Source organism: Pholcus phalangioides, unplaced genomic scaffold, assembly GCF_987345545.1.
Source record: "Pholcus phalangioides strain wild (caught in Gottingen) unplaced genomic scaffold, Ppha-v1.0 ptg000003l_1, whole genome shotgun sequence".
Classification (NCBI taxonomy): Eukaryota; Metazoa; Arthropoda; class Arachnida; order Araneae; family Pholcidae; genus Pholcus; species Pholcus phalangioides.
In genome coordinates, this window is record NW_028301596.1 from 46073760 (window position 1) to 46091179 (window position 17420).

The 17420-nt window shown below is 37.6% G+C and overlaps 1 protein-coding gene across 2 annotated transcripts; it reads left to right on the plus strand.

The window, feature by feature from the left end:
* Positions 1–552: 552 nt before the first annotated feature.
* Positions 553–15767, plus strand: fbp (fructose-1,6-bisphosphatase). Of its 2 annotated transcripts, none has more exons than XM_089249028.1 (6): positions 553–1112; positions 6976–7231; positions 10306–10446; positions 12166–12303; positions 13738–13854; positions 15112–15767. In XM_089249028.1, exons 1-6 carry the CDS (start codon positions 943–945, stop codon positions 15298–15300), a joined length of 1011 nt encoding a protein of 336 aa, XP_089105154.1. In that variant the 5' UTR covers positions 553–942; the 3' UTR covers positions 15301–15767. The 2 variants fall into 2 exon arrangements, with proteins under 2 accessions (XP_089105154.1, XP_089105146.1); XM_089249020.1 differs by lacking the exon at positions 553–1112 and adding an exon at positions 5793–6196.
* The last annotated feature ends 1653 nt before the right edge of the window (positions 15768–17420 follow it).

Below are 17420 nucleotides of genomic sequence, written 5' to 3' on the forward strand. Positions count from 1 at the left end.
AGCCAAAAAGGTCATTTACTTAGTCAAAAAGCATAGGTTTTTAACTAGGGGTCTTTGGAGAGACTTCGATGTGACTATGAGCTCGGATATGAGAAAATAATTAACTCGTTTTTTTCTACACTGCAAATAATATACAGAGGGCTTAGATTTTTCTTCATGTTATTAGCACAGAGGCAGGGGCGTCGGAACTTTTTCGAAGCTGTGGGTGCTCGTCTTGAGCTTTACATAGGACATTTCGATTTCTGAATAAAATGTCGGGGGGTACTCAGATCCACGTCACAAATTATCGTGGCCAGCACCCACAGCACCCCCGGCTCCGACGCCACTGCACAGAGGGGTAAATGGACTTCATCTTACTAGCACAAATTGTCCGAGGAGTGCAAAACATTGAGAACCCCTGGTCAAACCCATTCTAAAGAAAACACTGAAAGAGAAGAATAGAAGAAAGGAGTCGGCGAGAAATTGTTTAAAAGGTATAAATTTGAACTGATATAAAAATTGCGGGTGTTCTGACAAATTGATCACCCCCCACTCTTAAAAATCAAATTGCGTCGCACGTTGCCTTAGCATTTTTTTATAGATAATTTCTCCGATAGAGAAAAACCACCTTTTTGCACGAACAGGAAAGACCACAGCAGCCACTGTATTATGTGTTAAGGACCAGTTATGACAACAAAACGAAAAGAGGAAGAAACGAAGCAAAAAAGAAGCCTTCCTTTTTTTTTTTAGTGGAAAAAAGAAAAACACGTTTCCTTTGAATACACATACGCTGTTGATATCGCGCTTCTTATCGGATTTCAACTTTATTTACAAGTGGCAGCGACCGACAAGTTCCAAGTCTGCACTGCTTCGTCCTTTTTTACCCTGAAGGTCACGCCTAATAAAACTGCTCTCCAACTTATAAAATTTTAATAAAATTCGCTGGATAAAGAAGTTAAAGCGATGAGCAATCAGGGTATCGACACAAACTGCATGACCTTGACGAGGTTCGTGTTGGCAGAGCAGCGGAAAGTACCGGGTGCCACTGGAGATCTCACGCAGCTGCTGAACAACGTTCTGACGGCCATAAAAGCCGTTTCATCGGCCGTGAGAAAAGCTGGAATCGCAAAACTGTGAGTCTTTTTCATTTCGATTATAAACGTCTATCGCTATTGATCGACGACCTGGCGTTATTGCATTAAATTACAAATATTTCGCTGTCAATGTAAGTTAATTTACTCTTTACAAAGTACCATTTTGCATTTATTTTCCCAGGCCAGATTTATCACAGGCCCTCGTAGCGTAAATTCATTGTGTGAAAAACAAAAAAATGATGAAAACCGTCTGGGGCCATGAATTGAATTATAGCATTTTGTGCCTTCGATTTCTATTTTACTGCCCGATTTACGATTTCTAAGGGCTGCCTTTGAGAGCATCAGAAGCCTCCGGGCAGGATTGTCGGAAGCCGGGCTTTAGCCAAAAATTTATTCGAGAGGGGGGACGAGTAATATTTTGGGGAGGACAGAAGAGCAATACATTTAACCATATTATTTCACAAGGCATATCGGTCATTTTCTCATATTTCGAGGGGTAGGGGAGTGGACGCCCCCCCCCCCCCGGTCTTGGTTGAAAGTGTTTCGAACCTTGTGGATGCTCGTCTTGAATTTCATGTAGGAAATTCGACTGTAAAAAAAACTCGACTCGCCGCGTGGCGGTCGAGTAGTGATTAGGGAACTAGCCTCTCACTGTGCAGGTCAGGGTTCTAATCCCGGTTCGAGGCACATGGAGTCTAATAACACTAACAGATTCCCTGGATGGATCATGCTGATCCCTTGGGAATATACCCGAGGATCATGTTATTGTTTAAAAAAAATCGATTTCTGAGTCATTCTTGAGGGGCGTGCTCGGGTGTCCTCCTTGCCTGACGCCGCTACTTCCAGTTAAAGTGATTTCCTTGAGTATCCCCACCTGTTAGCTGTTACCAGCTCTCGTTAACTCTGGAAAATTGTAACCTGATATCATTATCGTCGGGCTCCCGGGCCAAGTTCAGAGGGCTCCACTGCCCTCCACAAACACACGACAAGGGAGAAGCTGACAGACTGACCCAGAGACACCGACATGAAGAAAACATTGGGGGCTGAAAGTCGCTGATCATCCCGTATACACGGAACACAAGCGCGTATACAGGAGATGGAAGGTGCATTGCATTATTTTTTTCGGAAATTTATGGGGAGGGGGGCAAACCTCATTCCCCCGGCTGAAGCCTTGTCAATCCATCCTTGTGGGATTACCCGATTCCCCTTGGGGGGGGGGGGGGGGAATAGCCATCGACTTTTTTTCACACTATAAATTCACTATGAAGGGCCTCGTAAAAAAACCTCTGGCCTGAGGGCCACCAGAAAATCACTTTCGTTTCCCACCTCCCCGGAACAACATTCCCTCACCGAAATCAATTCCTGGCTTCGGCCTTGTCTCATTTTAGTGTAATATCTAAACACTACTACTACACCATACATGTACCTCGTTCATATTCCTCTGCGGAACCTCTAACGAATTAGTACATGTTGGAATGTACGTGTAGTGAAACCTGACGTGAAGTTTTTTTCTGAGTAATGCTTGTTATATGTTTTTCTAATTATGAGTAAAATGTAATGATTGTATCGTTGTGTGTAGGCCTGTTGCTCTCTGTGGCGAGACTTTTCACTAGGGAGATCTGCCCGCATTTGCGCCTCGAAGTTGGGAACCAACTTCAGCCGACCACCACTGCGGCGACGGTGGGGTTTGAACCCGGATCCTCGCGATGCGAGTCCGTCACTATGACCACCGACCACCACAGCGGCAAATATCTAAACACTGGCGTACGCAATGGGAATTTCATGAAATGAATCACAAGGCTGAATCTTAAGGCCGCTACACACTACTCAGACGTTTGCGTATTTCACGTCACGTCTGTGAGGTGGGTATTCCCACATCACAGAATTCCCACCAATCATAAATTTCCACCTATCGTAATTCAAAACGTCTCTGGCGTGACATGGGACCACGTAACGGCAGAGTATAGCGTGGCCAGATGGCGACTTACCCAAGTCGCCGTTAGTGTAAGTCGCCATCTGGTGGCAGCGTCAGCAGTTGTGAGCTTGGCCTGAGTCTGGTCTGGCCGTCCGTATACGGTCCCTTTCAGTGTACACGAGCTCCAAGGAAAGATTGAGAGATTCGGTGCCTCTGTAGTCTAGTGCGTTCACCCGGAAAGTGAAAGGACGTGGGTTCGATTCCCCGCAGGGGCAGTTGAATTTTCTCTCTTTCCAAAATATATCTTCGCAACAGCCAGTTGTTAAAACCTTCGTATGGTAGCGGAGAGTGACGTCATCCTTGTATATTATAGTTTAATTAATACTATAATCCTTTTTATCCTATCTTCTATATATTTTGCATCAATTATACATAATAGTTTTATTACTGATGTCGAAGACATTCTCGCATTAATTAAATATGTTTGAAATATTAAATAAATGCGAATAAATGTATTTACAAAATATAGGTAATTGAAATGGTTAAATTTATTTACAGGGGGTGGTTTTATAACCCAGGCACCTCTGGCCTTGTCATAAATTAAGGCCTCTATAATTAGCAATTTCTTCTTTTTGATAGCTAGTAATTTCTTGTAGATGCTGATAATCAGATTTTTCAAGCGAATTGAAGAAACTTTTTGCTAGTTTCTGTGAGAAGTCAAAAATAGTTGGAATCTTTGTGTGTCCACTCTTATATTAGGGCATAACAGGGCAGATGCTATTTTAACGATGGCTCAGCTTACTCCAGGATAATATGGAAAAGAACAGTTCGAAAAAAACCGCAACATCCATTTTAAAATAGCATTGTTTGCTCACCAACAGCTAATGCCGTACACTGAAGAAGTGGGGGGGGGGGGGGGGAATTCCCTCTTCCATTTCCAAGCAATGCCTTTCATGCGATTCCAGGAGTTCCTAATTCCATCTATTCCGTTTGTCTTCCTAATCCGCCCAATTTTTTTTTTTTTGAAGAAAGAAGAGTGGGTGTCTTCTTTAGGGGGGCGTTGGCCTAATGCCCCGGATGCTGAACCAGAGGAGGGGTGAAAATTTCACTTTAATCTCTCCTACAACAGTACAGGGGGTACAAAAATGCGTGCTGACGGGGGAATCAAAAATGGCTAAAAATTTGCTTACGTAATACTTGAACGGCCCCTTTCAAAGCACGACTCCGATCTATCGCCATGGGCAGTTTACTACAGAGTCAATTGTGTCATAAGTGAGAGTACTTAACAACCTGATTGCGTATATAGTAGGGTTACCAAATCCGAAGACGGAAAGGCGACAGTTGCGTCCGCATCCTTAATGACGTCACTTATCCCGATTTCTGCAATAGATGGCGCGACTATTCTGACCAATAAAACCGGCCAAAGCAATTATTTTTCCCAACTTTAAACAGAACCACTAAAAAAGCAGAAACAGACAGAATTCTGGGAATTTCGACGGCCATTGGTGAGAATGCAAGGATCACGTCTCTCTCCGCTACCACAACAAGATTTTTAACTGGCTGTTGCGAAGATGAATTTGTGTGTGTGTGTTTTGATTGAATTGTTTAATCTTTCAAAAAAATATTCATTGATGGGATTGATTTATATAAACATTGATGGGGGAGGGGGGGGTTTGGATAATGCTTACGTCATCAACCACCCTTTATGAAAATATGAGTTGAATTCAGAGGGGCAGAGCTGATGATGAAATTTTGCTGACAGGGGGGGGGGGGTCAAAAATGGCTAAAAATTTGCGTACGTAATACTTGAACGGCCCCTAATCCTAATAGTGTTCTGATTTTTTTTTCAGTGCTGCCATCTATGTTTCAAAAGTGAAGTGTAATAATTGAATATTTGTACCGTTTGGAAGCCTGTTGCTCTATGTGGCAAGACTTTTTAACGAGGAGATCGGCTTGCATTCGCGCTTCGAAGTTGGAACCACAGAAAACCAACTCAGTCGACCACCGATAATAAAAACAGTGTGACTATTTTCCTACAGAGCACAATACGCCTCACACACCGCATTACGTCGGGCGTGATTGGCCATACACGTTACCGCTAAAGCTCGAAAGCCGTTAATATGCCCATTACCTAGCTAATCTGCAGATTAACTGATTTGATACCTAGATAATCTGTAGAATAACTGATTTCTGCACTTTAGCGGTAAAACATATGCATTAAATCAGTCAGCTCCACCTTTGACGCTTGGGAGGCACGCGTGGATGACATTCACGCGCCCCCCCCCCCCCCCGTATCTCCATGTTCTGGAGGAGTGAAATGCGTCGTGCGCCATGCATTTCACAGATCTTCTCTTCACTTTTGTTGTGTTCTTTCCCTTCCATTCTGTCTTCTTTTATTGTGCAAAAATACGTGGATTTGTGGACGACGAAACAGATGATGCGCCATGCTAGGAAAACAAACGCGAAAGCCGGGTTTTCCTAGGAGCAGGTTTCTACAGCGCGCGCAGCGTAAAAACGCTGATTGGTCAAATAAACCTGGATTTCAGGTTTTCAACCAATGAGCGTTTTCACGCTGCACACGGCCAATACCTTCTAAAGCAGAAGGCTTGCTCTAGACGGCGTTGACACGGCGCAGAAATTCTACTCCTAGGAAAACCTGACTTTAGCGTCATGAAGTTACGCGTTTCTGCCGACGCGAAATATTCCTAATCGGTTCGTGCTGCGTGGAAACAACCTGATCCAGGAAAAAAGGTGACACTCGGAAGAAACAAGAGCAGGTCGTAGCAAAGCACACAAAATGTCCCGCATTGTGCTCCATCAAATTATGGTTAATGGGTTCTAAAAATAGTTGACTCATCTTCGGTGGCATATGAAATCAATTTGAATTCACGGTGAAGAGACCAGTAGAGTAGGTCGGTGTCCAAAACCTACCGTGTTTAAATTTAAAGGTCGTGAAAATATAAACGCGAATTTATAAATTTCTGGTACATTTCCCCGGAGTAGTTGTCGAGCTGTGGTTTCAGCTTTGAACGATGACCTCCAAGGGACATGCTCTCGACACCGACTGCATGACGGTAACTCGGTACGTCCTCGACGAGCAGCGGAAAATCCCTCACGCCACTGGCGAGTTGACGCAACTGATCAGCAACATTTTGACTGCGTTGAAGGCGATTTCCTCAGCTGTCCGAAAAGCAGGTATAGCCAGTCTGTGAGTGACTATTTCAGTTATCTAATTACACATAGTCTTTGTTCACCTGTGACCTCAAATGACCTTGTAGTTGTGACGGGGGTGACCTCTATTATCATTCGTGAAGGTCATGGTGATTTATTTACTGGTTGGGAGGAGGGGGTGTTGCTATGGGTGCTTGAGGACTCGCTGTCTCTGTCATACATTCTCTGCCCAGTATGTGTTTGCTGCAGCATGAATCTTTCGTATTTGTAACATTGTTCAATTGTGTTGCACAGTTACATTCAATGTATTGCATATATTTGTGGGCGAATGGTGACTCCTGTAAGGGACATTGAGTGGTGACTGATGGAGCGCTACAGGCAGTGGCGTAACATGACCTCCATGAGGATGGGAGGCTGACAGGGTCCAAGACAATTCTCATCATTTTTTATTTTGCACTGTTAATTTACCATAGAGGAGCTCCGAGAAGCTCCCCGTCAAAGTGGGCCCATAGGGGGGGGGGGAGCAGAGGAGCAATTGCTCTCCCAGTTAAAGTTTGTCTATACCCCTAATTGACTTGTGATCCCTGGGGAAAAAAATAAAAAATCAGAAAAATATTAAATTTATTTTCTGCCTTCATTGACTGAGGGGATTAATACCCCCTTAAGTAAGAAAGATATAATCACTCTAAGAAATATCATTTGCATGCTTCCTCTTGTAGTTTCACTGTGACTGGACAAAGTGAGTGTTTTTATGTGATGTACTGTGTGTGTGTGAACGATTTCTATAATTCAAGTTCTGCATTGTTGATATTGCAGCTATGGAATCACCGGCTCGACCAATGTACAAGGAGAGACTGTCAAAAAGCTTGATGTGCTTGCAAATGATCTCTTCATCAATATGCTCAAGTCATCATATGCGACTTGTCTTCTAGTCTCGGAAGAGAATGACAATGTCATAGAGGTTGAAACCGATAAGCATGGGAAGTATATAGTCATGTTTGATCCATTAGATGGCTCCTCTAACATTGATTGTCTCGTTTCAATTGGATCGATTTTCGCAATAGTCAAAAAGGTAATTTTTACAGATTTTAGAACTTTAGACTTGTACATAAATTTGAATCGGGCTTGTAGTGGGGGGTGCTTTGATAACTACTGATACAATGAAATTGTGATTTATTTATCAGTTATTGTTCACATTTCGTTAAGAGGGTGTATGACTACTTGGAAGATTTTTATCAAAACCTTCAAACAATATATGTCTTTGTAATAAACGATTTGAATTTAGAGTAACTTCTACAGTTTTTAATAGTTTTAAATTCAGTGTACGGTGCTTATTGAGATTACATCAAGACTAAGGGGGTTCTGATAATGACCAATTGATACCTGAAAGAAACCCAGTAGCAAATATAATTACAATATCATAGATACCAAGGCTCCCGGATATTCCAGATGACTAAAATTTCTACTGCATCTCATGGACTCCCAAAAAATTCTTATCTACTCAATTTTGACATTGATTGTAAAAATCTCTACCTTTAGGGGAAAGAATATTGTTTAAAAAAATTATCCAGAAAAGGGACTTGCTTTTGTTTTTATCGCCAAAATTACGTCACAAATTTAATGTAAATTATTACCATTGCATCAAGTCACAAAAAAAAAATCATTTTCGGGCCAAAATTCGCCAAACAGCCAGCGTTAGCCTTTCGACATCCGAAATAGGCGAGATGACTCGTATATGATTTAATCATGCATTCTTTTATATTTGTATGTCCTGTTTCTGGGCTGATAAAGATTTCTTTGTTGGTGTGATTGTTTGATTACCCGAATGATAACATTATCTGTGATTCCAATAAGCAGTGTCTACTGTAGAATTGAATTTTAGGAACGCTTTAAGATGAAGAAGCATGACTTTATTTTGATTTAAAATGAGCTTTTATATCTTTAAGGTTTTACTTCAGAGAGAATTATATTGCTTTTGATGTATTCATAATGTTTCTACAAACTCTTATTTTTGTTTCAACCATTCAAGGCAATACCTTCAGGCAGTGTTCTATAAATATTTATACAAAAACAAGAGGCCACAACTGGCAAAATGGCCATTGAGGTGACTGAGAAAAAATATGCCCATAACAAATATGGATGTCATATATTTCTAAAATACAGCAATCCATAATAAAATATGCAATTGTAAAAACTAAGAACTATATGCATGGTAAAATATAATATGATACCGATATAAAAAATATTTATGGTCGTCTCATCTAAGTATGGATAGCTTCTCAATTTACCCCAATATGTTTATCATATTTCTTTTTAAATTTTTAAACATCAGTTGTGTTAGAATTTGCTACTCCCCCCTCCCCAGGGGATAGCTATTCCATTTATTAGCAATCCTATTAGAGAAATTCCCTGCGACACCACAACCTGGAATTATCCCTTACCAATCTATACTGGTGTCCCCTTGTTGAAGCAGTTGATTGATGTCATTTTAATAATTCATGATCCATCCCGTTGAAAATTTTAAACACTTTGATCATATCCCCCACCCTGACACCTGCGCTCTTCCAATGTAAACGTTCAAAAAAAAAAAAAGTCTTCAGAACTGTGTGCCAATAAGGGCATGCAAAGCTCTTCTCTTAACCCCTTCAACCAAATCCGTGTCCCTCTGTGTATGTGTGGTCTCCAAAACCTTACAGCATACTGTAGTCCAGGACAAACTAACCATCAGAAAATCAGATGAATGATTTAGGAGAACGCGAAGATACCTTTTTGAAAATGAAATTTTGATTATCGCTGAACAATATTCAGAAAACCTAAACCGCTCATCAATGAGAATTCCCAAATTGGTGACCCTAGTTGCATTAATACATAAATAGTTATTTGACCGTGGAATGTTAGGGTATTGATTAAACACAAATACAATTTGATGTAAAAGTGTTTAAAAAAAACTCAAATTGGAATTGCATTCTTACTAGCTTTGACATACTGATTTTATATCAAATTGCTTATACTTTTTCTGGTCACATTGTGACAATTTTAAATTCAAATTTCAGGTACCTACCCTATATTTCATTGACAGCAGCAGTAGGAGTAGCATATTTCAATGAGACAAAAGCAGGACATCCAGCCTATCATTATCAATTCACATCCAACATCAGGTTAAATTTGTTTTTAGAATGGAAATGGAAAGCAAAATCCTGTCGGGTGAAAGTCCCGAATAGAAGACTAAGAGTGATATTAATGGCCAGCTTAGCCAATTATCATTACAGCCTTTTCTTGCATTGTTGCAAGTCTTACAGTTTTATTCACGATATAATCAACAAATTTTTTTCTTAAGCAAAATTTGCTAATCAACTTCAAAGATTTCATGAAAGTACAGGAAGAATATGGATTTTTTTCAAAATCTGTAATTGAAAGGCATTGTCTCTACTAAATATGGACATCTAATAATCTTATTCTAGTGCAGCATTTTTCAATGCTTCTGAACTTGAGGACCAATAAAATGTCTGAAACAATTTGACAGGAGTTTGCATCCTATATTATGGGACATTCCTATATTTTTGGTCATTCCAACTTTTTTTTAATGGTGTTTGTAATATTTAATATAATCGTTAATAAAAAACATTTTCATAACTTATAAATTATAATAATTATGGCTATAAATGTAAATATTCATCTCGCATATTTGTCAGGTTTAAAGTTTTTCGTAATTTTAACAATGAATTGGGGATTTTTTTTGCCAACTTAAGGCATTGGTTTTGATGATAACCGATGATGTTTCATATTTTACAATAGGATCATAGTTCCCTGTATTATTCTCAATAAAATATGGTCACTGGGTCATTTAATTTTCTTTCGCCAAACATATTTTGGTTAGATTGATTATTGATTGATCTCACTGTTTTTGTTGCATCTCACGGCCATTTGCTTCACATGACAAATTAGACAGTACCTACAGTTTATTTCTCAATTCGATCGGCAGCATTCAACACTTTTTTTCTTTTTTTAGCTAACACTGTCAATTTTATTTGAAAATAAAGGTTTTTTTTTTTTTTTTCCAGTTCCTATTGAATCAGATATATTTATGGTGATGATAATGTTTTATAACTGTTGTTGCTTTAATTATTTCCATGCATCCAATTTCAGTCCTCGCCTGGTGCACCTACAGAAAAAGATGCTTTGCAGTGTGGCAGAAATATTGTTGCTGCTGGGTATGCATTGTATGGCAGTGCAACTATGGTCGTTTTGTCGATAGGAGGATCGGTTAATGGATTTATGCTAGATCCGGTAAGAAAATCAATGCAGCATGATGTGTATACAGTATTTTAAAATTTGTGTTTGCCTGCCTGTTCTCCGTATAAAGATTTTTTTTTAATTGGAGACCGGCTTACATTCATGCCTTAAAGTTGACAAACTACAGACAGCCAACTCAAGCCGATGACCACAATAGTCATACCATGCTGAAAACACCAATTCTCGTCTGATCGTCGAAGTTAAGCATCAGCGCTTTACTTGGGAGGGTGACCACCTGAAAACTATGTATGCTGTTGCCATCGCTTTTTTTGTGTACGAATGGCATGGTGATAAGATGCTCATATGACACTGTGAAGGTTGTCATCGGATCCCTGGTTTCATTGGGGAAAGAATATAGAAAACAAGGTATTCCCCCTAACGAGCTTGAGGCAACCGCCAAGAAATGGTTCCTTTATTTCCATCTCAACTCCTTAACTGCAGTAAATTGCAGTATAGCGATATTGCCATAGTGGGGGTATGCAGAAGTTGGTTTTCTATGGTTTCAAACTTTGAGGCGCAAATGTGAGCTGATTCCCCCCCCCCCCCCCCCCCCATTAGAAAGTCTTGCTACAAATAGCAACAGACCTACGACGTACAATTATTCAATCATTACACTTCCCTCATAGTTTAAAAAATTAATAGCAGATGGGATCACTGCTCATAACAGTATTAGAAACAAACTTTACTTTAGTTCACAACACATGTGCATTCTGGCATTTACTGATTCATCAGGAATTCCGCAGAGGAATGTGTACGAAGTATATGCACTGTTGAGTAGTAGTAGTATAGCGATATGGCCAGAGTTGTTGTTTGGTGAAGTAGCTAAGTAGTGGCACAAGGGGAACATTTGTGAAATGAATCATTTGAGTTTCCATCAACTGGGTTTGAACTTAGATCTTCAGGATGAGAGTCCATCACAATACCCATGTGATCGCATAGCAGCTCACTTTTTCACTGCAGGCAAGGCCATCTTAACGAGTTACGGGGCCAAGTTCAAACATTTTTTAGGGCTCTCTTTATTTTAATAAGACCGGATTAAAAAATTATATTTTATATTTGTGTATTAATGAAGCCCTATAATAGTTTAAGGACCCTTATTTAATTTGGGCCCATTCATGAAAATGTCAGACTATGGCAGTGACATTCCTATCACAAGCCCATGAAAGACTGTCACTTTCTTGTTGGATGTTAATGCAAGAAGGAATTCTAAAATGAAACCCCCTGCTCTTGTATATCATTCTGAAAATATTTGCTTGTATATAAAAGTGAGTAAAAGTACAATAATTTAAAATAAATCAACCTGCACTTTATCTTTGAAAAGAATCATGGGTGGCACGAGGGGAACAGTCGTGAAATTAATCATTTGAGTTCCTGTTATTTCTTGCGGAGAAGTTTGATTCAATAAATACAACTGTTTTGAATTATGAGCACATTCATAAACTAATTATTTTCAAACCTGAGCCAAAACCAACTATTTAAAAAATTATTAAAACCATTAAAAATGTAGGTGCATCTATGTGTGTACCTCTTGAGCAAAGAGGATAATACTCATAAGCCAAGGTTCCGCTGTATTTGGATTCATTTTAGCTATGAATGCATGTTTAATCTTGACTCAAATGAAGAGATAAACCTGCTTTTGGTTTAATAAATTACACTTGGATAAGATTTGTGAATTTGCTATGCATTGAAATTTTCTTCTTATTGTTTTTTTAGGCAATAGGAGAGTTTGTTCTTACTGATCCAAACATGAGGATAAAGCCCAGAGGGAATATTTACAGCATAAATGAAGGTTATGCTTCGAAATGGGATGAAGCTGTCAAAGAATATGTGAATAGCAAAAAGTATCCTAAGGTATACTGTAGTATTTAGTCAATATTCTGGTTTTCTTTTGAATTGCCCAGTTATACTACCGCTGTTTTTTTATGAAGAGTTAACAGAATAAAAATGAATATTTTTCTTCTCCGAGCGTCAATGCATTAGGGCGCATTGCCACCCGAGACAAGTGGGAAAAAAATCTGCTGTTGCCCAATATGTCTTACTCAAATTAACCAGTTCCAAGATATTTGATGTCCTCTCTTTCAAATTGCATTTCTACCCTTGTTTGAACCACAACGCAATAGAGATCTACAAACACAAAGGAAATTTCAGTAGGAAGACAGGAGAACTAACTTGAGTAAGGCATGGCACCCAGTATTACAAAAAAAAACAGATCAAGATGATAAAATGAAACTCGACCCCTTCAAATCCTTCAGAATGCCTTCTAATTTTCATGAGAGATCAAAAGCCTTTGAACCCCACCACAGCGATCCAGTCACCACATCATATTGACGCAAATATTTCATTTACCCCACATCACAAAATGATAAAAATTCCTTTTTTTACAGCAAGCATTTATGTTCACTTACATTGATATCAAATTCAAGGTTCATGGATGTATTGGCAAATATGAATAGTGTAAAAGTTTTATTGAACATACAAATATAATTCTATTCACTATCAAAGTCTTGTATCTTCCCAAATTGGTGAGTCTTTGAAATGCCATCAAAGATTGGTTTCTGTTAACCCTTTAAGCAGTATTGACAAGATCTCTCTCTCCTCCTTGAAAGACAAACATTGACAAGTCCAAATATTTTGTAAAGTTGATTCCTGAATAGAACTCTTTGTTTTATACCCCTCAGTTTGCACATGCTGAAAATTGTAGGAAAGCCTATTTTAGAGTGAGATAGATGGCTTTTTTCTCAGCCCGAGATGTCAAGGAAACAATTGTTTTCCAGATATTTTGCTGAGGTGAACTCTGAAAGAAAACTCATCAGGTGGAAACGTGATGACTTTTCTTTCCGAGTTCATCTCAGCAAAATATACGGAAAATAACTGTTTCCTTGAAAGCCTATTTTGTTAGAAAAGATGTGGCATTTTAAGAAAGAAGGTGAGATTTTTCTGCTGTGCTGCTTAAAATGTTAAACCAATACACTGAAAAATATATTTGTGAGGATTGAGAGCTCTGACTTGCAATAAGATTTCCTCTTTGAATGGATAGTATATTTAGGCTCCGCTCAAAAGTTCATAATAACATCATAGAGAGGAGAGGTTGCGCATGTTCTTGATTAACACCAACCATATGTTTAGACAGGAATGTTTTGTAGCTTGTATGAGACTGCCATCCTGGTACTCAAACTTGTCATTTTCACATTATCATTAATAAGATATCATGGAATATTAACCTTTGATTGCATTTTATTGCAGGAATCTTGAATATCATGTAGTTGAAGCCTATTTTAATTTCAGAGTGGAAAACCATATGGTGCTCGTTATGTTGGATCAATGGTTGCTGATGTCCATCGCACTTTAAAATATGGGGGAATATTCATGTATCCTGCAACTAAAGATGCTCCCAATGGAAAGGTATATATTTGAATTGCCGGTTGATGAAAATGATACATATGAAATGATACATATACGATTTTGAATGCTATACAATACATTCTTTAAAAAATATTCTGCTTGTGTGAAGTGCTCCCCCTTGCAAATATTTCTGTACACTTATCCATATGAAGCAGTCAATGCTCATTATAATGACCAGACATTATAGCAACTGTTTTATTACAATGATCCAGTACAATAAATGTTTTTGTATAACAACCATTCTATAACAACCTTGTTTTCCTTTTGAAGACTAAGCTAAAATGGATGATATTACACCCATTTTAGTTGGAACGATGAGAAAATCATAACGGGAGTCGACTATATTAGCAATTGAGATGTGTTCTCTAATGATTAAAACTATATTGTTGAATAAGCATGATTATATGAGTATACCACATATTTCACGTTCAGATCTATAATGGTCTTATTCCCACAGCAATTTTTTCAAATTAATAAAAAACACTCTCCCGATTATCTGACATTTACAGACCCAAGGGCATGCGCATAATTGCATAAGTAAAATCATAATTACTGAAAGGATATATTTATTAGTAACGTTTTTTTTTAAGTGCACACAAAATACAAAAACAAAAGTATGATAATTGTAACAGTCAGTTTTAGAAAAAGTACTAGATTTCTAGTATCAGATTTTTTAAAATCACTCTAATTTTGACACCAGTGTACTGGGGGAAGGTGTCGCATAACAGTGTCTAATAATTAAGAGTTTAATAATTGAAAATCTACTGTATTATTCCCTGTGCTCACACTACAATGAACCGCTTTGAAGAGTATGTCAAGTGTATATCCTTTTATGAAGACTTTGAAAGTAAATAATGAGAGAACTGCTAAAGAGAGAGAAACTGTTTATTGTAACATAAATGTGCTCACTAGAACAGTAAAACCCTGCTTTAATGTCACAACCTGTTTTGAAACATTTTTGCGCTGTGAAAAATTCGGTATAGGCCTATGCCACATCATGGTTGAATAATTCATTGTAAGGCTTAGATAGAAGATTTTGTTCAATAGAAATTTCTAGTGCTAAGCAGAGTTGGGCTGTATTGGGAATCAACTGCACTTTTAATGATCGGTTACCATGAAAAATTGTTTTGCCATCCTTCTCTCAAAATTTTTAGACACGTGTTTTGACACGCCTTTTTCTCTGTAGTGAAGGCATTAATTTTCAGAATTTATAATTACAATTCATCAGTCAATGATTTGACATGTCTTTTCTCCTAGTTGAGGCTTATGTATGAGTGTAACCCTATGGCTTATCTGATTGAAAAAGCTGGAGGAACCGCTACCAATGGCTCTATTCCAATCTTGGATGTTACACCAACATCTATACACCAAAGGTGCCCAACATTTTTGGGATCGCCTGAAGATGTTCAAGAAGTTATTGATATTTACAAAAAACACAATGGTTAAAAATTTGAATTTTTATGTTGTATGTTCAAAAATAATTTACATAAATACTTTTCTTTTTTGTTTAAAAAATATATTCATATCGCGTATTTTTTATACCTAAAATAACTGCAAAGCTGTGATCAAATTGACAAGATTCAGTATATTACTGCAAATTTTGTTGTTAAATGAAAATCTTCAAAACATTTACAATTTGTATGAAATTTTAAGTTATGAGAACTTTCCTGTTTGTTTGCCTCCTCAACATAAATGTCATATTTTCTGATTTGTTTAAATGTCAAATCTATGTTTTAATGGTTTGTTTGCGAGACAAAAGTAGTTACTGTAATTATTTTTTGCATGTCTTTTTTTTTTTTGTAAGCGTGCCAAAATGAAGTTCAAAGTTTTGTGCAAAACATTTTGTATACAAATCAGAAACGTTTCCTTTGTAACAAAAAAATGGTTTCATTAAATTTACTATCAAATGTGGTTTTTTTTCTCAAATAACTTCCACCCGCAGCTATTTTTTAATTTTGAAAAAGTGGGAAACAAAAAACTCCAGTATATGTATATTATTGGAGTACTACTCCAGAAGGTTGGCTCCTTATGAGTGAATCCTATTTTGCTTTTTTTACTCTGTGAATTTAGAGTGGCTGTGGAAAATCCTAGCATGGGACCTACCAAAGACCTTGGCCTAAGGGTTCAGCTGTAAGATTTAGGGCCATGCCACATCAAAGAGGGCAGCGTATCGGAACAGTTGAGTTGGAAAAATACAGGTTATGTGCTCCAGGAGCATAGATAACAAAATACGAGAGGTACAGTAATGTGCATTTCAAGAATCTGGTTTTGATATTTTTTATTTGATATTTTCCACATCGTTAATAGTGTTGTGGATATTATGGAAGACTATAGGTTAAGAATTCATTGTGGCGTAGTCTTTTTATGGTGAATTTTTTCTCTTCTCTTAGTCTTGGAGCACATGACTTGTATTCCTCATGTGAGAAAGACATGGGTGAACTATGTTAAGAGTAAGTTAAATAACATGTGAAAAAAATTTAGTATTGACAAAACAAAACAGCAATTTTTGATTATATCCAATGAAAAAAATATTTAATTCATATCAAGAGATTCGTCCAAATGAGGTTCAACATGATGTACTATTCAATTTTGTTTCAGTTTTTTGTGTCTATCATACATGTTTAAAAAAAACATTGTTGCCATGACTAATAGCAACAACCCGTGTATATCTTCAACAACAATACTCACATATACAAGATACCCCTCGCTTTATAAACGGTTTCACTGTAACATGATTTATTTTTAAAAGTTGCTTTTAGGAATTCTAACCTTTAAAATTAGGCTTGAAGTTCAACTTTAATCCTGGAAATGGGCTTGTAAATTGAAGATATAATTAAATCCTTTGGCGATGAAATATGTTGGATTTGATGTAGACAAATGTGAGAAGAATTCTCAGATACAACTCGCCAGATTTCACTGATGAACGTTTGGTAACACATTGACAATGTCATGAGAAATTTAATCACAAAAAGCAGTTCCAGTAAAACTAGAATTTTCATATTTGAGAGAAATATATAACAAAATTCTCTAGCTTTGTGTGTGCACTATTAAAATAAGGAGACTAAAAATGCTACTTGTCATCCAAATTTAGACTTTCACCTAAAATAGTTATCTGCCTCTTCAGGAAAGAAAAATATTCATGCTCACTGGAATCAATCGGAAGTAGTGAAGACTGAAAAAAAGTAAAACTTTTATATTCATGTTATATATATATATATACCTAATATATAAATTCCCAGAATTTATTCATGTCTGAATAATTAATTTTAAAAAAAAGTTTCTCTGCTATGGGTTCAATTTTTTTTAATCCTGAAGAAAACCAATCCCTATTTTTCTCCTTTTTAAATTCCACTTATTTTATGCAACTTTTGCAGAACCAGTTAATCGTGTAAAGTGAGGGACACCTGTATAGCCTCTTGCGAAAGAATAGTATACATTTTTGGAGATAAATTACGACTATATATATTTGGAAAGGTGCTGTGTGTGACACAATAAATTCAATTGATTCCTCTTGGTATTGCAGTTTTTGTACATACCCAGTCAGACACCCTACTCAAATGATTGTT